Below are 19,507 nucleotides of genomic sequence, written 5' to 3'. Positions count from 1 at the left end.
TCATGCTAGAGAGGCTGAGCCCAGGCTTCTCTAAAGTGCTGGGGTGGAGTGGAGTGGAGTGCAGGACACCTGGGCCCCTGAGAGCAGAGCCCAGGAGAGTGTGTATGTGCCTGTGAGGGGACAGGGCTATGGGTTGCTGACTCCAGGGTCTGGGAGAGCTGGGGTGAAGGCCCACATACCTAAAAAGAAGAGACTGGGGACGTGAATCTGTGGGTCCCAGAGGAAAGAAGGGATTGTCCATCTAGGTTCCTGGGCCAGAATGCTGGAGACACAAGTGGTTTGAGGTCTCAAGGAAGGGGGCCCACACTCTTGGGTCTGAGGGGGGAAGGGGGCTGAGGTTCCAGCCTCCTGGGTCCTAGGGGATGAAGATGCTGAGGGTCCAGACTCCCTGGTCTCAGGGAGGGGCTGGGGGCTGCTTTCTTGTCTTTTGGGTGGATTGGAGCTGGAGGCCCCTGAATCCCTGACAGTGGCAGAGGCTGGTAGCCTCAGCTGTCACCCTTGCTGAGAAACCTACTGCCTGGAGGAGCAGGCGCCTGCTCTGGGACTTTCAGATCCCATCGACCCCGCAAATTCCTAGCAGGCAGCCTTGGGGCTGGCAGCCTTTAGCGCCGATTCTGCAAGCCGGGAGGTGCGGGATAGGGGGCGCCGGAGAGCCGGAACCCCGCCCTCGGGGCGGAGCCTCCCTCCGGGCTCCTCCCCCTCCCGCCCTCCTCCCTTTTCCCAGCTCCTGCTCGGCCACCAGCTCCGGCCTCGGCTCCCCCTCCCAGAGCCCCCTCCCCGGAGTGGAGCCCACCCGAGGGCCCCTCTCCCGCCCCCCAGCCCAGCCACCCGGCCAGAACATCAGCCCCGGGGGGCAAACCAGCCCAGCCTGCCTCCCACCAGCCCAGCCCTGCCAGACCCCCCCAAAGCATGAATCTCTTCCGATTCCTGGGAGACCTCTCCCACCTCCTAGCCATCATCTTGCTACTGCTCAAAATCTGGAAGTCCCGCTCCTGTGCCGGTGAGACGCCCATGGGGCGGGAGAAGGGGGGAGAGTGCGGAGGACATCCCACGACTCGGGGAAGGGTTTGGAGGCACGAGGGGGACGGGTCTCCCCGCCCATCCCCCCCACTGCTTACAGGGGATCCCCCTCCCAGGTCCGGGGTCACCGGGGGGTCAGTTCCCTTCCGCAGACTCGGGGTGTATACAGTTTGGTGGGGGGTGGCTCCAGGCACCCAGTTCAGCTCCCCTTGGCCCTTCGCGGGTGGCCCCGGGATTTCGGGGCTGGGAACCGGGAGCTGTGGCGGGCAGGGAGGTGGCTGGGAGTTGGTGACGTGGACCGTGGCGGCCGGGACGGGAGCGGGAGAGCGGCGACCGGTTCAGGGGCCGAGGTCAAGTGGGGTCCTTCGGAGCCCCCACCTTGCGTCCGGACTGTGGGAGGACCCTGAGGGGCCCGGGAGTGGCCGTGAGGCCTAGCCTGGGACAGAGCCTCGGGCTGGAGTAGCTTCGGGGCCGGGCTGCCCCCTGGCTGTGGGCCGTGGGAAAGGGCCCTGCTCCGGCGGGGAGGGCTGGGGAGGCCTCCAGGGACAGCTGCGCTCCGGCCGACTCTGGGCCGGTCCCAGGCGCTGGGCGGTGGTTGGTTCCTCAGGCAGCCCACTCCCAGCCTACCCCCACTCTCTCTTTGGACCACAGGGATTTCAGGGAAGAGCCAGGTCCTGTTTGCTGTGGTCTTCACTGCCCGGTACCTGGACCTCTTCACCAACTACATCTCACTGTACAACACGTGCATGAAGGTAAAGGCTCTACCCCCCTGCTGGCCCCTCCTGAAGGGGGAGCCAAGTGAGGGTCCTAGGGAGGAGGGAGTATGGATCCCAAATTTTTGGACCGGAGGGAGGAAGGGGCTGCGATTCCAAACTCCTAGGTCTGAAGGAAGAGGGGATGGGGGTCAGGACTCCAAGGTGTGAGGGAGAAGGGGACTGGGGGTGAAGACTCCGGGATCTGAGGGAGGAGGGGACTGGGAGTGAGGACCTCAGGGTCTGAGGGAGGAGGGGCTGAGAGTGAAGACTCCAGGGTCTGAGGGAGGAGGGGCTGGGGGCCTGGACTCCTGGGTCTGAGGGAGAAGGGGGCTGAGAGTGGGGACTCCAGGGTCTGAGGGAGGAGGGGCTGGGGGTAGGACTCCAGGGTCTGAGGGAGGAGGGGGCTGGGGGCCTGGACTCCTGGGCCTGAGGGAGGAGGGGCTGGGGGTGAGGACTCCAGGGTCTGGGGGAGGAGGGGCTGGAGGTGAGGACTCCTGGGTCTGAGGGAGGGGGGGGCCAGAGTTCCAAACTCCTAGTTTGGAATCTTGGGTGCTCAGCTGAAGTGCCCTCCTCATCATCCCCATTGACAGGTGGTCTACATTGCCTGTTCCTTCACCACAGTCTGGATGATTTACAGCAAGTTCAAAGCCACTTATGATGGGAACCATGACACATTCCGAGTGGAGTTCCTCGTTGTTCCCACGGCCATCCTGGCATTCCTGGTCAACCATGACTTTACCCCTCTAGAGGTAGGCTATGTGGCACGGTCCCTGTAGTGGTGGATGGCAGGACAGCTATTGACAGTGGACCCTCTCAAAGGCTTCCTTGTGCAGGGTTTGCTCAGACTTCCTTATTTTATTTTATTATTATTTTTAAAGATTTTATTTATTTGATGGAGGGAGAAGGAGCATGAGCAAGGGGAGGGGCAGAGCAAATGGCTGACTCCGTGCTGAGCAAGGAGATTGTTGGTGAGGCTCCATCCCAGGACCCTGGGATCGTGACCTGAGCCGAAGGCAGACAGTTAACCGAGTGAGCCACACAGGCGCCGCCAGACATCCTTATTTTAGGATACATGAGTTCAGCACACAGACTTGGGAGGTGGAATGATATTAATGCACTAACAGCAGCACTCACTGCATTCCAGGTGCTGCTCTAAGCATTTTGTGTACATTAACTCATTACTGTGTACAGCAGCCCCATTTTACAGATGAGGGAACCGAGGCTTAGGAAGTCTAAGTGACTTGTCCAAGGTCACTGGCTTCATGAGTAGCTCAGGAATTGGGAACGGGGGCTCTGGGCTCAGGCTACTTGGATTTGAATCCCATATCTGCTACTTTCTATTAGCATGACCTTGGGCATATGACTTGACCTCTCTGTGCCTTGGTTTCCCTATCTGTAAAGTTCCGATCAGGTCATTGTGAGGATTTACTGATCATGTGGCATGATCTCATGGTTAAACATATAGACCATGGAACCACAGAGCGAGGGTGACTCAAAGCCAGCTTCTACTACTTAGCAGCTGTGAGACTTTGGGCAAGTCTATAATTTTTCTGTAGATTTTTCTTGTCTGTAAAATGGGGCTAATCAGTTCCTACTTCATAAGGTTCTAAAGAGAGGTTTTTTTTTTTTTTTTTTTTTTTAATTTTTCTTTATTTATGATAGTCAGAGAGAGAGAGAGAGAGAGAGAGAGGCAGAGACACAGGCAGAGGGAGAAGCAGGCTCCATGCACCGGGAGCCCGACATGGGATTCGATCCCGGGTCTCCAGGATCGCGCCCTGGGCCAAAGGCAGGCGCCAAACCGCTGCGCCACCCAGGGATCCCTAAAGAGAGGTTCATATTGGTAAAGCACAGTGTCTGGCACTAGGTAGCAAGTACTGTGTCAATGTTAGTTTCATGACTAAAGTTTAATACCATGCTGAAACTTCTAAAAATCATGTTTTTTTTTTTCTATGGCATTTTAGTAGCACCTGTACAAACTCCTGGGGTTTTTGAATTTTGAGATGGCCTGTGCTAAGTTTGTGATCTTCTGCAGGAATCAGAAAATCAGAGCAGCCTTCTCTCCCCTGAGCCTCCTCCGGCCTTGTCGGAGTGGCCAGATGTGCTGTTTTCAACAGAGGCCACAATTTAGGAGTTATCCTGAAAGATATTGTTTGACAAATTTGGCCACATATTCAAAATATCTTTCTTTTCTTTTTTAAGTTAATTTTTTTTAGTAAGTTCCACATCTAGGGGCGCCTGGATAGCTCAGTGGTTGAGCATCTGCCTTTGGCTCGGGGCATGATCCTGGGGTCCTGGGATCGAGTCTTGCATCGGGCTCCTCACAGGCATCCTGCTTCTTTCTCTGTCTGTGTCTCTTCCTCTCTCTCTGTGTGTCTCATGAGTAAATAAATCTTAAAAACAAAAAACAAAAAACAAACCCAACAACTCCACATCTAAGTGAAGTTCGAACTCAACAACCTCGAGATCAAGAGTTGCCTGCTCCTTGGACTGAGTCAGCCAGGCTCCCCTCAAAATATATTTCTTTTGTTTTTCAAAATATATTTCTAAAACCACTGTGTAGGCCAGACAAATTTGATTGAGGGCACCTTTAGCCCAGGGATGGGAGTGGGAGGCTGCTGTGCTATGGCAGGAACCCTGGCTTGGGTGTAGCCCTGGCCTTTGCAAACATACCATCCTCATCACTTTTCCGGTGCACTTACCCATTTTGCAGATGTGGAAACAGAGGCTCAGGGAAAGCACTGGGGCTTGTTCTAGACGGAGGTGGCCAGACTGGAACCTAGGACACTTTACTCTAGCTTTTGCAGTTCCCTCATTCAGAGGGAGGAGGTCACTTGTGCAAAGTATTGGCACCCGCTGTGTGTCCAGCTCTGTGCTGGCTATTCTAGATACGTCGTCCTTTCTGACCCCTTGGGCACCCAGGACGCAGACATCCTTATCCCCATTTCTTGGAGCTGAGATGAGGCTCAGAGAGGAGAGCTCACAGGATTGGAACCCAGGTCCACCTGCTTGCAAAGCCCAGGCTATTAATTGGTGCATGCTAAAAAAAAATTATTAGTGAATCCTAGAAGAAAACTACTCTTTAAGAATTCAGACATCAGGGATCCCTGGGTGGCGCAGCGGTTTGGCGCCTGCCTTTGGCCCAGGGCGCGATCCTGGAGACCCCGGATCGAATCCCACATCAGGCTCCCGGTGCATGGAGCCTGCTTCTTCCTCCGCCTGTGTCTCTGCCTCTCTCTCTCTCTCTCTCTCTCTGTGACTATCATAAATAAATAAAAAATAAAAAATAAAATAAAAAAAAGAATTAAAAAAAAAAAGAATTCAGACATCATAGATAAAATAAACGTGATGAAAACGTGACCTTCCATTTCCTCTTACATCATAATTCTCTTCCTCAAGGGTGACCCCGGGGGTCACAGGTGGGTGTGCATCAATTTAATGAGGGCATTTTTTGAGAGCCTCAATAAACCTGACTTGCTAAGAGCTGTGCTATGGGAGTGATTATGGGAGCAAGTGCTGGAGTCCAGTGCCTGAGTAGGAATCTGCTTCTCCCCATAGTGTAGCTGTGCGACCTCAGGCCTCAGTCTTCTTATTTGTATAATGGGGATAACAATAGGATTCACTTTCTAGGTTTAAGACATAAGCCAGTTAACTACCCGTAAGGTGGTAGAGCCATGCCTTGGATATGGTAAAGGCTACGTAAGCGTGAGTTGTGAATGCACGCTGACATTCCCTGCTTTTCTCTCACAAACCAAAACAACTGAGGAGGAGCTCCAACTGCCACCTGGTCTTATTCTCTGAGGGGAGGTTTCAGTGGGTCTACAGACCAGAAGTCACCCCAGGTGGGACTTTCAGGTTGCTGAGGACTGAGAGGATGCTGGTGGATGTCTAGTCTCTCCTTCCCCCTCCTACGATGCCCTGTCCTGCTCACAAGTGATGACTGTCACTGTTTCCTAAATGGTGGCCAGCAACAGACAAGCACATGGGGAGCTTCACTCACTCGTTCATTCAGGCATTGAATATATGCCTGGCCCTGTGGCCATGGAGTGAACAAGATATAGGATCCTGGACCTCATGGAGCTTGCTCTTATTCTGGCAAGAGCTCCTGGGAAGAATAGAGGGGGTGATATGACAGTCCTAGGGGTAGGACTAGTCAGGGGAGGCCTCTCTCAGAGGTGATGGATGAATGAGGCTGCAAGGAAGTAGAAGAGGCCAAATGTGACATTCTGGGGGAAGAGCTGAGGGAACAGCAAGTGCAAAAGCCCTGGGGCAGGAAAGAGTGTAGTGTATTGAAGGACCAGATAGGGGATCCCTGGGTGGCGCAGTGGTTTGGCGCTTGCCTTTGGCCCAGGGCGCGATCCTGGAGACCCGGGATCGAATCCCATGTCAGGCTCCCGGTGCATGGAGCCTGTTTCTCCCTCTGCCTCTCTCTCTCTGTCTCTCTGTGACTATCATGGATAAATAAAAGTTAAAAAAAAAAGTTAAAAAAAAAAAAAAAAAGGACCAGATAGAAGACTGCATCCTGGAGAGCAAAGTAGCGAGTAAGAGATTAGGCTGGAACGGCCAAAGTTAAGAATTTGGATCTTACTCTGGTTGTGATAAGAAGCAGTGACCGGGAGTGATAGAGCCTGATTCATGTCTCTAAAGATTTCACATTGAATGTCACCCCCCTAAGGGTGGGAAAATCAGCCCCATTTTAGAAATAAGGAAGTGGAGGCTCGGAGAACCTGGGTCTTTTGCCCAAGGTCTCATAGAAGGAAAATCTCAGAGCTGAGATTCCAGCCTGGTCTGCCTTTGGAGGCATGGCTACAAAATGCTCATGAGCACTGCCTCCAAACCCTTGGTTTGAATCGCAGCTGTGTTGCTTCCTCGCCATGTGGTCTCGGACAGATCTCTGAACCTCAGTTTCTTGATCCGTAGAATGGGGATGTCCATGACAGGATCTCCCTCATGGGGTTGATGGTAAGGATTAAATGGGAGGGTACAGGGATGCTCGAGTGGCTCAGCGGTTGAGCGTCTACCTTTGGCTCATGTCATGATCCTGGGATCCCAGATTGAGTCTTCCATTGGGCTCCCTGCAGGGAGCCTGCTTCTCCCTCTGCCTGTGTCTCTGCCTCTCTCTCTCGTGTCTCTCATGAATAAATAAATAAAATCTTTAAAAAAAATAAAGAAAGAAACAGAATATTATCTATAAAAAATTAAAAAAAAATAGATGGTAGGGTACATGTGACATGGGCAGGGTGGTGTCTGGCATTCAGTGGGTGCTGGGTCAGCATCGCTGTTCCCGTTCTCTCCACCATCCCCTACCTTCTCTCCTGCCCTGTCCCCTCGTCTCACCCTACTGTCTGCCCCTGCTTCTTGCCCTCCACACAGATCCTCTGGACCTTCTCCATCTACCTGGAGTCGGTAGCCATCCTGCCACAACTGTTCATGGTGAGCAAGACGGGCGAGGCAGAGACCATCACCAGCCACTACCTGTTTGCTCTGGGCGTCTACCGCACGCTTTATCTCTTCAACTGGATCTGGCGCTACCACTTCGAGGGCTTCTTCGACCTCATTGCCATCGTAGCAGGCCTAGTCCAGACTGTCCTCTACTGCGATTTCTTCTACCTCTACATCACCAAAGGTAGGCAACATGGAGGGCCGGCTGCAGGGGATCCTGCTCCTTCTCCGGCTCCCGCCCTCCCTGGGGCCAAGCTCCGTCTCCCTAGCCCTGGATCACTCAATGGCGGGAAGGCTTCCTCTCCTAGCTTCTGGGGTCCCAGGCTCACTGCCCTCCTGGGATTTCAGATGTCCAGCCCCTGCCTACCTAAGAACCAAGGCATTGTTCTCCTAGGCCCTGCATCCCTGAGGAAAGAGCAGCGAGGCACAGGGGGCTGTCTGCTTGCAGAGCAGCTTCCTCCTTTGACCACTCAGAGCTGGCAACCCTCTTCCCAGCCCCTGGGCATTTGAGACAGGACAAAGAGAGAGCAGGAGTGGCCTCCTGACTTTCCCTCTCTCAGATTCTGTCCTAGGCCCTCCCGCTCTGAGGTTCCAGATCCCATAAAAAGCAATTCCTATCTCCCCGACCCCAGCAGCACTCAGAGAAGGAAGGACCTCCTCTCTGCTGCTTGGTCTCTGTCCTCCCCTCAGAGACTCAGGCCCATCAAGGTTCATTCATTCAACCAACTAACCAACCAATGTGTTCAGTACTTTCTGTGTCCCTGGCCAGACTCTAGGGCTGCAGCAGAAGGAAAAGGTGGCCCTCCCGTCCCCTGTGTTCTAGTAGGGGGTGATGGTGAATGAACAAGGAGAGAGAGATGGTTGCAAACAGCAGGAAGAGCTCAGAGAAACCACGGATGTGTCAGCGAACAATCAGGGAGGGTGAGGGGGCTGCTTTACATGGGGGATGCTCTGAGGAGGTGGTGGGAAGCAGGGAGCTGAGACATGAGGAGTCGGTCAGTGTGAAGGAAAGAAGGGAGGACGCCTGGGTGGCTCAGTGGTTGACTGTCTGCCTTTGGCTCAGGTCATGAGCCCAGGGTCCTGGGATCGAGTCCTGCATCAGGCTCTGCACAAGGAGCCTGCTTGTCCCTCTGCCTGTGTCTCTGCCTATCTCTCTCTTTGTCTCTCATGAATAAATACATAAAATCTTTAAAAAAAGAAAAGAAAGAAAAAAAGAAGAGGCAGTAAGAGCAGAGTGTGGAGGCAGCCTGTGGCCCCTCTGGATTGAGGCTGGGAGGGTGGGAGGGGTGGTGGCACCTGGCCAGCCCTACCGGGCCCTTGGACCCTATCCTTCTTTTTTTTTTATTTTTATTTTTTTAATTTTTTATTTACTTATGATAGTCACAGAGAGAGAGAGAGGAGGGAGAAGCAGTCTCCATGCACCGGGAACCCGATGTGGGATTCGATCCCAGGTCTCCAGGATCGCGCCCTGGGCCAAAGGCAGGCGCCAAACCGCAGCGCCACCCAGGGATCCCGGACCCTATCCTTCTGAGACCTGGAACCCAAATGTCTTTTGAGGGTGGTTGGGGAAGCTGGCACTAGACAAAATGCAGTGCCTCTTCCCTGTTTGCCTAGCTCACCCCTGGGCAATTCAGGCCTGTCCTCCCAGCTTATGATCCAGGGTCCTGCGGCTGACCCTCCAGGATGCCCCGCCAGCCCAGCGTCCAAGTGGGTGTGGGAGGCCATCCCTGCTGCAGGGCCCCTTGGTAATGTCCACTCCCTCTGTCTCCTTGCAGTCCTGAAGGGGAAGAAGCTGAGTTTGCCGGCATAGCCCTTGGCTCCGCCATCCCTCTCCTCGGCAGCCCGAGAGACGCAGAGGAAGGCAGCGAAAGACGAAGAGCCTTCCCTTCCCGTCCAGGGGTGACTTTTTAAAGAACCAACCTCTCCGCACTCCCCAGCCCCCCTCCTGCCAGGTTTCAGGGGGGTGGTGGAGGACCCAAGTCTTGGGGAGCTCAGGACCTGGGGTGTTTGTAGTTTTTTGCCTTTTAGAAAAGAAAAAAAAAAATCTTTCCACTATTTAGTTTTTGATTCTGATGACTCCTCTCTCTTCTACTCTCTGGCCCCCAATTTTTATAAACTGTTTTTGAGTGTCCTATGGGGCAGGGTGGCATATCTTTGCCCTCCTCCAAGCCGCTCGGCTCCCTCCCAGATCCTACCCTCCAGCCTCGCCAGTTGCCAAATGCTAAATCTGCAGACACTCACCTGTCTGACCTCCCACCATGGCCATGAACACAGCCTCCCCCACAAAACCCCCCTCAAAGTTCAGGATTGGGGAGAGGAAGGAGGGGAGGAACAGTCTCCCTGATTTTTCAATATAATTTTTTTCCAGAGTTTGGGTTTTTTGGGCTTATCCTCATTTTTTGACAATTTAGGGGGGACGAGGGGCCGGGCATGGCAAGGGGGTTGGCCTGAGGGTCACCATTTGGCTCAACAGCCACGTTTTTGTACAGAATTGATGGTTGATTCTTTGTTCTCTTGAAATAAACCGAGGAAAATGATGCCTCTTTCGCTACTCCTTGCCCTCTCTCTGGTGTTTGTGGGGTCCCTCCTCACCCTTCCCTCGGCTTCTGCTTTATCCCATTGACCGGCCTGCCAGCAACCGAGTCCTGGGAGGAGCAGGAAGGTGAGAAACTGGGTTCCCTAGGACTCAGAGCGCCACCCTCCTCACGGCTGTGCTGTGGAAGAGGTTTCAGAAAAAAAAAAAGTCTTGAAGATTCTCTTTATCTTGGCACAGAACTTCCCTGGCTGTTCTCCCGAATCCCAGGGTGGCAGAGGACTTTCAAGAACATGTTTTAGAGGTCACCAATGGGCAGCCCCCATCCTACCCTCATTTGGCATTTTGCTGAGCCATTCTGTTTTCTTAAATAAATAAATAAATAAATAAATAAATAAATAAATAAATGGAATCTGTTGCCAGCCTTTAAAAATCAGATTTTCACATTGAAATCTGGATTTCTGGCTTCTCTTGGGGAAAAAAAAATCTGTCAATCTGACAATGTGGGTCCTCGCTTCCGGGTGGCAACAGATGGCTGGAGCTGAATGGATGGGGTGTGAGCCTTCCATCACAATCCCCAGGACTTGGCTGAGGGGTTGCTACCATTCATTATCCGGCTGGTGCTGTGGTTTTGTTTTTGTTTCATGCAGTTAAAAACACAATATTTTCCACATCTCCCTCTGGACTGGCTTCACACCTGGCTGGTTTCCTTCACTTGCCTTACCTGCCTAGACTTTGTCAGCCTTTGGAGTTTTGCCCCCTGGTGTAGGCAGACTCGCTAGATGCCCCCCCAAAGACCTTCTCGAACAATGTTCGGTTCTGTAGGATGGCTCTGGAAGCTTTAGGAGGCAGGTAGCTGGTGTTTGCCTAGCATGAGTACCAGCCAGCATGTGTGTTATGTGGATGAGTTCTCTGGACCCTTACAGCAAGCCCCAAAGGGGGGGTACTTTGTGGAGGAGGAAACCAATGCGTAGAGGCGAGTGGCAGAGCTGGCGTTTGTACCTGGGCTTCCTGATGCTGCAGCTTATGTGTTTCGCCACCGCTGTGTGGATTTTCAACTGTTTTTGTTTCTCTCTTTTTTGTAAGCCAAAGCACCTTCCACTTATGGGAATTTACCCAGAAGCCTGATAGGGAAAACGCAGAAACAGGGCTGCTTGGGTTGATTCGTGATGGGGTGGTGGCACCTCTCTGTATGCAGCCTGAAAACCATCAATCTAAATCTGGTCCGAGTCTTTAGTTTTCCGGCCAAGACAGCTTGGCCCAGAGAAATTAAGTGCCACATCCCAGCTTATCCAGCTAGACAGAGTGAGGATAAGTGCTTGGGATCTTCCTGTTTCAAACATCAGAGCACTGCCCACTCCACTGCCCTGCTGCTATTTCCCTAGATGCCCACAGGGACCACATCTTATTTATTTTTGTACCTTCAGTCCCGAGCATGGGGCCTGCCACCCAGGAAACCTCAAAAAAAAAGGTTGGGGGGGACCATAGAATCCACATGTGACCCCCCCACACAACTAGTATCCCTTTGTCCAGTTTGTAAATGAATGCTCTGCAGGCCACAGGGGCCCTCCTGTGGGTGTGTTTTGTTTGGCCTGCATAACATTAACATTTTTTCTTGCTCTACCCATTGCCAAAGAACTCCACATAAAAAGAAAGGGGTTTCTGATTGTTCTGGAAAAGCCAGAAGAAGGCTCTAGAGCTCGGCTGCCCAATACTGTAGGCATTAGCTCCACGCTTGAAATGTGGTGGGTCTTAAGCTGTGGTGTCTGCGCATTTCAGAAATTTCATAGGAAAGAATGTAAGAGAGACCTCAATTTTTATATTGATGACATGTTGAAATAAACTAAATGATCATATTTTGGATATACTGGGTTAAATAAAATATGTGAAAATTAATTTCAATTGTTTCATCCTACTTTCCTTAATGTGGCTGCTAGAAGGTTTCATATTCTGGCCCTCACTGCCCCCTGGCTTGCATTACATTTTAATTGCACAGCGCTGCCCTAAGGCACTTGAGGCCCCGTGGTGCTGAATGGTGGGTGCTGAGTGAAGGCTGCCACTCCCAGACACCCCCTGTCCCCACTACTCCCTTATAGAGTGCTTCACTCACTGGGGTCCCCTGTTGGCCTGGGCACGAGTCCCCACTTGCCTTCTGCGTTGTAGAATAAAATCCTTTCTTCTTTCCCCAAGGCAGCCTCATAAATATTTGCAGACAGGGGTATCCCCTGTTCTCATTTACGGACTCACCATCCCCTGTTCCTTGGTTTTGAGTTGGGTCCCTTGTCACTGGGGTGAGTGGAAGGGCTGCTTCCAGTGTTTATTGGCCCTGCTTCCTCCCTAGTATTCTCTCCACGGGCAGAAGCGTTTTCTCTTTCTCTGAACACGAGCTTACTTGACTGCATTGGAGTGCCTTGTGCCTCCTTCCTACTGCCCGTGTGAGGATTGAAGGGGCCACAAGGAATGTCCCCTTCCTGTCACTGGGGTGTGCTACCATCACAGTGGTACCCAGATGGAGAGTCCAAGAGGTGGTGTGGAAAGGTGGCCCACTGCAGAGACTCTGAGGCGACCTCAGGATCTCTCCCCACCCCTGGCCACTCCAAAGACCAAAGAGGAACAGACATGAGAAGGACAGAGGGCTGTTTTCAGAAACTTTTCTGGAGGGAGGATTATCTCTTTACTGATGTAGAGGAGGATGTTCAGTTGTCAGGCATCATAGCGAGGCGGGGGGCCTTCGGAGTGGTCAGATAGGGGGACGGGGCAGAACCGGCATAACTCAGGTTGTTGGGGCCAGTGGTGGGTGTGTTCACAGGGCTGGTGGCAGAGGGCGGGGAGAGGGTGGTCAGCACCACGCCACCCTCATCCAGGGAGCGCTTGTAAGGGACTGGAGTATCATTCCGGAGGTCCTGGAGGGCCAGGTAGGCCTGGAAAATCTGTGGGCAGGAAAGGGCATGCCAAAGGCTGGCTTGGGTTAGGGGAGAGAGGGACTGGGACTGGGGACTGGTCCAGGAGGGGGACAACAGGGTACGGTTGTGCTCACTGCTCGCTGGACAAGGGTACACAGCATGATGCCTAAGGCTGGGCTGCATCTGCTCACCCTAAGGGGAGCCTTCTTTCCAATTTGCCCCATCCCAGAAGGAGCTAGCAGAGGCCCTGGGCGGAGCCATCCCTCACTCCCGGAGGAGCTGAGAGCGGGAATGTTCTAGCCCCCCAACCCCACCCTGCAGAGGGGACCCATCCTCACCCAGGTGAAGATGGAGAAGAAAGCGAAGGTGATGGCGGCCTTGGCACTGCTGCTTCCCAGGAGGAACCCTTTGGGTGGTGAATGCTGCCACTGGTTGGCCAGGAAGCAGAAGCCCACGAACCAGATGCCTATCCACAGGACTGGGGGTTGCAGGAGAGAAGAGGGACAGGGGTAGCCTGGCTCAGGAAGGGTGAGGCCGGAGGCTGGCCGAGGGGTCTCTCCCTCCATGCCCTCCATAAAGTACACTGCTGGAGTGCAGGTGGGCTGTCCACTACGGGAGCCACTGGCCACACGTGGCCATCTGCATCTCAGTTAATTAAAATAGAATTTAAAAATGCAGGTTGCACTGGCCACCCTTCAAGTGCTTGGTGGCTACATGTGGCCAGTGGCTCCCATAATTGGGGAATGTGGCTATGGAACATTTCTGTCTTCACAGAAAGTTCTTTTGGATGGCCCTGGAGTCAACAGCCTTTGAGGGCCCTCCCAGCCCCGGAACGCTGGGGTTGGCCTGGTGCAGAGGGTGAGGAGGAGGTGGGGATAGTTAACATCACACTGCAAGGAGGGAACCCCAGGTCCTGGGGCAAAGGAACTCAGTTATTTGGTGCTTACTGTGTGCCAGTCTCTAGAGTACTGGGCAGTGGTTAGGAGGCAAGACTTTGTTCTGAAGCCTGGGATTGCCAATCAGCAGCTGTGTGCCCAATTACATAATCTCGTCAAGCCTGTTTCCTCCTCTGCAAAATGGGGAGAGGAGCAGGACTTCCCTCCTCAGGTGGGTCTGGGGAATCAATGAGACCAGGCACGTGGAGCGCCTGGCTCTGGGCCTGACATGTGGGAAGTGCCCAGAGAAGGTCAACGTTACTCCAGGCCTCCTTTTTCTCATTTCGTGCTCAGAAAAAGTCCTGCATTGTGGGGGTTTTCATCTCAGCTTCTACTGAAGCTCAGAGAGGGGAAGAGAGCCGCTTGAGCCCACGGGGCTACCAGGCGCCCGAGTTGAGATTTCAAACTCCCGTCGGCCTGGCTCTGTGCTGGAACCCCACCTCCCACCACCGGGTGGCTTTTCAAGAAATGTTCTGTGAAGAAGGGAGGTGAATGTGAGGAAAAAGCAGGGCAGAAGGGAGGCTTCTAGAATTAGCCTGGGGGTCAGAAGAGGTGACCCTTACACTGAGTCTAAAGGATGAGTAATAATTCCCTGGGGGGAAACAGCAGGTGCAGAAGAGCTTCCAGAAGGGAGGGGTGAGGCTTCAGGTCACGTGTGGAGGACGGTGGGCCAGCTGGGTGGCGAAGGGAGGTGTCCCAGGGGCCTCCAGGGGCTAAAGGGGCAGCTCTGGGTGGGTCATCCCCGGGGTGGGGAGTTGGTGCTCACCAGCCAGGATGAAGTCCAGGAGCTGGAAGGCCGTCTTGAAGCGGGTGCTGCCGATGCGGCTCTCGTGGGCATCCAGGGCGAGGAAGGTCAGGCAGCTGAAGAAAGCCAGGAGGCCGGCTCCTATGGTGAAGCTGCAGGCCACGTTGTTGCCATTGAGGACGCAGTGGAGCTTTGAGGACTCGGTCTTGTTCTGGTAGCCATCGGTCAACAGGGAGGAGAAGACGATGAGGGAGAAGACCTGTGGGTGCAGGAGCGGGGAATCCAATCCCAGTGGGCCAGAGCAGAGCTGTGTCCACAGAACCTGCACAACCCCCTGGGTCCCTGTCTGGGAACAGTGGGCCCTGTCCCTCACCCTGTCACGTCCTCAGGGCTTCTAAGCTTATCCCTCCTAAAGCTCCTCACCTCCTCTCTCCATCCTGGTTCAGGTCTCATCCTCTCCCCACCACTGGATCCTCCTCCCTGGCCTCCCTGCCTCCAGTCTCCACCCCTCTCTGCCTACCTCCCACAAGCCTCCACAGAGGTCCTTCCACACCCTGCCCTCCTGCACTTTTCCATCTTCGTCTCTCTCTCTCCACTCCCCGCCTCCCTCCCCCACCTCACCCATGCTCCCCTTCTGCCACCCCAAACAAGTACCTGCCACCAAACCCAGGTGCCCATACAAAATACTTAGCAGTGCCTGGGGCGTGTGAGGAGGTCCAGAAGCATTTGTCACCCCTGTGATGATCTCTGCCTGCCAGGCCTTTCCCTGGGCCTGCCATTTCTTCCTCTTCCCTCCCCACTCCCCTTGTTCCTCTCAACTTGTTAAAATAAATTTGTGAAGCATTTCAAACACACACAAGTACAGTCAGAGATGTAGCATTCAGTACCTAACGAACATTACCATTTTTCATTTTTTCCCCTCTTCCCCCCCCCCTTTTTTCCCCCAGGACTTACTTATTTATTTATTTATTTATTTATTTATTTGCCCCCAGGACTTTTTTAAAAAAGCAAATACAACATCCCTGATACACTAGCTTCTCACCTGTGCCTGCTGCAGACAGCACACTGTAGTGTCACAGTCTGTGTCTCTACTTGTCTTCTACGGCATTTATTTATGAAATGCCATGCAGGCACTTCACACCTGAACCATCCTTGCAGCCACCCTAAGAGGGGGGTTACTACTAACAGCCCCATTTCTTTAGAAAATGGAACCAAGGCCCAGGGAGGCTGAGGAGTTGCCCCAAACCAATGGGCTGGTAGGTGCTGGAGCCTGGATTTGAACAGAAGCTGCCTAGCTCCTGAGCCCACTTTAAGGCCCTGTTATACTGACACAAGCTGAACCAGACGCCTGAAAGGCAGGGGTTCCTAGCGGTGCCACTCAGTGAAAATGTTAAGCTCCATGCTTTGCCCCAGACAGTCACCATGCAGTGGGGTAAGGTCCATGCCAGATACAGAAGGGACTAGTGTGTATGAGGTGGGCGGTGGGAGTTGCCCCAGGGAGGCTTTCTGGATGAGGTGATGGCTGTATGGAGTAGTGCAGGACGATAAGGTTGTCTGGAGGGCAAATAGGGAGCCACAGCAGAGCTGTGAGTAGGGGAAGACAGGGGCAGATCTGAGGCCTTGGGTAGAGATAGACTGGAGGGGGTGAGTCTGGAGGTCAGAAGGCCAGGCAGGAGGCTGCAGCCTGGGTTCTGGGAGAGAGTCGAGGTTTGAGCCAGAACCATAGCTCTGGGGCTGATTCAGGAGGAAATAAGGTGAGGCCTGAATTGCATGTTAAAGAATGAGGAGTTTGTTGGGCAGATAGGGGAGGGAGGGCATTCCAGGGGGGTGTAAACTGTGTTTGCAAAAGCCAGAAGCTGCAGAAGGGGGCTCCTTCGGGGACTGGAGAGAAATCTCACCCGAGGGATGGAGTGTGAGATGAGGCTGGAAAAGTAGGTGGGAGCCAGAGCCTCAGAGGCCTTGGACACCAGATGGAGAGGCCTGGATTTAGGAGCCATGGAAAGTGAAATTTCTTACTTGGATTTAACTTCAGGCACGGAAGGGTTCTGAGCAGAGGGTGGCTGGGGTTAAACTTGGCCCTGGAGTCAGACACAATATCCAGGGTCGCGATGGATCGGAGGGGGCAAGACCAGAGGCCGACAGACCAGGGAGGGGATTGGTGGGAAGGCCTGGGCAGAAATGTGGAGACCTGAGCTGAGGTCAGAGCTCTGGGGAGTCCAGTGATATTTAGGACGTAAAATTGGACTTGGTGATTGATTGGATGTGGCGGTGTTGGGGACGGGAGTGGGGGAGTAGGTGAGAGGAAGGAATTCACTAGAATTTGAACTCTGCCTGGATAGGGACCGCTTTTCTCTTTTCCCACCACCAGCTTGGACCTCAGCCAATGTGTGTTGCTCTTGCCCTGCCCTTCAGATGAGGATGGAGGAGGCAAATGTTCGGCCCCTAAACTCCTCAGCTTCTGTCCATCCCCCTCCATCCTTCCCCTTAATTGCCTTCTCTCAATAAAAATCATAACATAACAATGACAAGGAGTCCCTCTTTTGTCTGGCACTTTAACATTCTCCAAGGCTGTCCACATCCATCCCCTGTTTTGGAGCTAGGAGTCCACATAAGGGGAGCATTTTGCTCTGCTGCTTGGGGACAGAGCCAGGTCGAGGACTGGAAGGCCCATCCATCATTTGAGCCTGTATCCATTTTACCTGCCCTACCTCCCTCGCACCAGCCCCACGTGGTAGATGTTACTGATTCATTTCTGTTTCACAGGTGATAAATCGAAGCCATTATGGTGGAGTGGAAAGAGCCAGACGCGTCTGACTCTGCCAGCTGTGTGGCCATGGGCAAATCATTCACCTCTTGGAACCTCAGTTTCCCAGTCTGTCTCTGTGCTGTGAAGAGGGGGTGGGGCCAAGGCCTGATGGTAGTTCTCATGATTGGCCCAGAGAGGGGATGCATCCTCTCAAGGTCAGCGAAGGAGGTGGGGACTGGGATCCAGTTCTCCTGACTTCCCGGCCTGTGGGCTGTCCCGTCCACCGACCCTGAAAACCTTGGGCTGCTGGCCTGAACCCTGGGAACTGGAAACTCAGGGAGGGGGCTCAGCTGGGCTGGAGGGACCCGAGCCCTCTGAAGCCAGAGTCCAACCTCCTTCCACGCCCTCCTTGGCTCATCCCCAGGGAAGGAGCAAAGATTCATCAGTTAAGACACCAGCTGGCAGGCGGCAGTGAGAAGGACAAGAGCACCAGCTGCCCAGAGACTCCCTACTGAGGAGCCAGGCCAGGGGGGAAGGAGGAGAGGGCAGGGAGGGAGGGAGGATGGAGGCGGCGGGCAGAGTCCGTGACCAAAACGTCTGGCACGGTCCGTGGCCCTTCCCTCCCCCTTCCCCACGCCACTCCACGCCAGCTGGGCCTCCTCCTCCCCCCACCACCCACTTTTCCTTCCAGAGCCTTGGAGGTGTGAGAATCCTTTGACTTGCCTGCCAGCTGGGTGACGTCCTTGGGCAAGTCACTCAACCTCTGCGAACCTCAGCTTCCCCTTGGGTCAAACAGAGGTAGCCATGTTCATGTCATAGGGTTGTGGTGAGGAGCAGAAGGGCTAACTGCCCGTGAGGGACTCGGAACCTGGATGTGGAATTCCTAATTCCCCCCTTCCCCTGGGGGAGAACACAAGTGCCCGTCACCCTCGGTCCCCCAAATTGAAAGCGCGATTAATACCTTCCAGGTTCACGCTTATCAGTTTAGGGGCATTAACTGGTTTCACTTTCAGAACGGTCTTTCCTACATGCAGGGCCTCTTATACGCAAGGCTATAGAGGTTCAGAGAAATCAAGTCACTTCCTCAAGGTCATTCAGACATAGGGTGACTGGGTACGTTATCCAACAAAACGTGGCATTTTTGAGAAGGAAAGGTGGCAATCCTGCTGATTCAATTAGGCCCAGGCCAGGCAAAGCGGGGAGTGTGCCACCCTATGTGGGCAGCATGGGGCTGAGCCAGGATTCTAAGCCAGGCCCTTTGTATCCTTCTCCATCCACAGGTTCCAGAAGGGGTTGGAAGGAGAGGCTCTGGCTTAGGACCCTGGATCTGATTCATCTACTCCCATGACCCCAGTCAAGTCTCATCATCTCCCTGGCCCTCAGTTTCCAGCTCTGTCAAAGGAGAGCACTGGAGGTGGCACAGCAAAAAGCCCAGACTTTGGGCAGCCCGGGTGGCTCAGTGGTTTAGCGCCGCCTTTAGCCCAGGGCATGATCCTGGAGACCCAGGATCAAGTCCCATGTCAGGCTCCCTGCATGGAGCCTGCTTCTCCCTGGGCCTGTGTCTTTGCCTCTCTCTCTCTCTCTCTCTCTCTGTCTTTCATAAATAAATAAAATCTTAAAAAAAAAAAAAAAAAAAAGCCCAGACTTCCCCCTGACTCCCTCCACACTGTGTCTGAAAGGGGAGAACTGCTATTTCCTGTCACCCATGGGGCAGTCAGCCCCATAGGAGGGCCTCACCCCTGCAAAGATCCGGGTGATTGTCTTTGGTCTCTTCATAAACTGCACAGCTTCACTATCAGCCAGGTCCTGGAGGCTTTCAGGGATGTGCATGGCGGCTGCTTCTGGGTCCCTGGGGGGCGGGAGGGGGGATACTGGGTGCTGCCTGCTGGGTGCCGCTGTCCAGAGGCTCCAGGCCCACCCTGGGCTCGGCTGCTGCAAGACAAGACGGATGGTGGGAGGTCAGAGTCAGAGGCGTGGGGTGAAGGAGCTGCCAGGGGTCCCAGGAAGAGGGGCACGGGGTAGAGGGTACTGGAGGGTCCCAGGAATGAGGTTGTGTGGGGTCTACCAGGGTTCTGAGGAGTTGGGGCTTGGGGGTGAAGGGGCTGCTGGGGGTCCCAGAGGTGGGGGTGCAGGGCAAGAGGGTGGCTGAGGGTCCCATGAATGGGGTGAAGGGGAAGGGAGCTTCTGAGAATTCCAGAGATGGGGACACGATGTGAAGGGGCTGCTGGGGGTCCCAGGAATGGGGGTCCCAGGGGTCAGGAACACAGGCTGAGGAGGCTGTCAGCTGAGGGGGCTGCCCGGGTACCCGGAGGTGGAGGTGCAGGGCGAGGGGATCCCAGAGCGGGGAGAAGGCGTGGGGAGAAGGCTGGGAGACTGGGGTCACATCCTTGACCCGGGAGCCGGGAGGTCATTCTGAGGACTATGTGCTCTG

At 54.1% G+C, this 19,507-nt stretch overlaps 2 protein-coding genes across 2 annotated transcripts; one reads left to right on the top strand and one right to left on the bottom strand.

Moving 5' to 3' along the window:
• The first annotated feature begins 669 nt into the window (after nt 1–669).
• On the top strand, nt 670–9,765 carry KDELR1 (KDEL endoplasmic reticulum protein retention receptor 1). The gene is made up of 5 exons (XM_026013910.2): nt 670–1,000; nt 1,672–1,772; nt 2,366–2,524; nt 7,146–7,398; nt 8,990–9,765. Exons 1-5 carry the CDS (start codon nt 910–912, stop codon nt 9,022–9,024), a joined length of 639 nt encoding a protein of 212 aa, XP_025869695.1. The 5' UTR covers nt 670–909; the 3' UTR covers nt 9,025–9,765.
• A 1,796-nt stretch (nt 9,766–11,561) lies between these two features.
• On the bottom strand, nt 11,562–19,002 carry SYNGR4 (synaptogyrin 4). Its single transcript, XM_072756225.1, has 4 exons — nt 18,814–19,002; nt 14,352–14,589; nt 12,989–13,128; nt 11,562–12,677 (listed from the first exon to the last, which is right to left on the bottom strand). The coding sequence occupies exons 1-4, from the start codon at nt 18,904–18,906 to the stop codon at nt 12,444–12,446; spliced, it is 705 nt and encodes a 234-aa protein (XP_072612326.1). The 5' UTR covers nt 18,907–19,002; the 3' UTR covers nt 11,562–12,443.
• Nucleotides 19,003–19,507: the final 505 nt, after the last annotated feature.

Source organism: Vulpes vulpes, chromosome 1 (assembly GCF_048418805.1).
Source record: "Vulpes vulpes isolate BD-2025 chromosome 1, VulVul3, whole genome shotgun sequence".
NCBI lineage: Eukaryota > Metazoa > Chordata > Mammalia > Carnivora > Canidae > Vulpes > Vulpes vulpes.
The sequence above is the reverse complement of the archived record's forward strand: the minus strand, read 5'-3'. Positions and strand labels throughout refer to the sequence as shown.

Bases quoted from the DNA above. Each gene is read 5' to 3' on its own strand.
- KDELR1 (XM_026013910.2), top strand. From the start codon at position 910: ATGAATCTCTTCCGATTCCTGGGAGACCTCTCCCACCTCCTAGCCATC. The intron at 1,001-1,671 runs GTGAGACGCCCA...TTTGGACCACAG, and splicing joins GAAGTCCCGCTCCTGTGCCG to GGATTTCAGGGAAGAGCCAG. The intron at 2,525-7,145 runs GTAGGCTATGTG...CCCTCCACACAG, and splicing joins ATGACTTTACCCCTCTAGAG to ATCCTCTGGACCTTCTCCAT.
- SYNGR4 (XM_072756225.1), bottom strand. From the start codon at position 18,906: ATGCACATCCCTGAAAGCCTCCAGGACCTGGCTGATAGTGAAGCTGTG. The intron at 14,590-18,813 runs GTGAGGCCCTCC...CTGCACCCACAG, and splicing joins TCACCCGGATCTTTGCAGGG to GTCTTCTCCCTCATCGTCTT. The intron at 12,678-12,988 runs GTGAGGATGGGT...TCCTGCCCACAG, and splicing joins TCTTCTCCATCTTCACCTGG to ATTTTCCAGGCCTACCTGGC.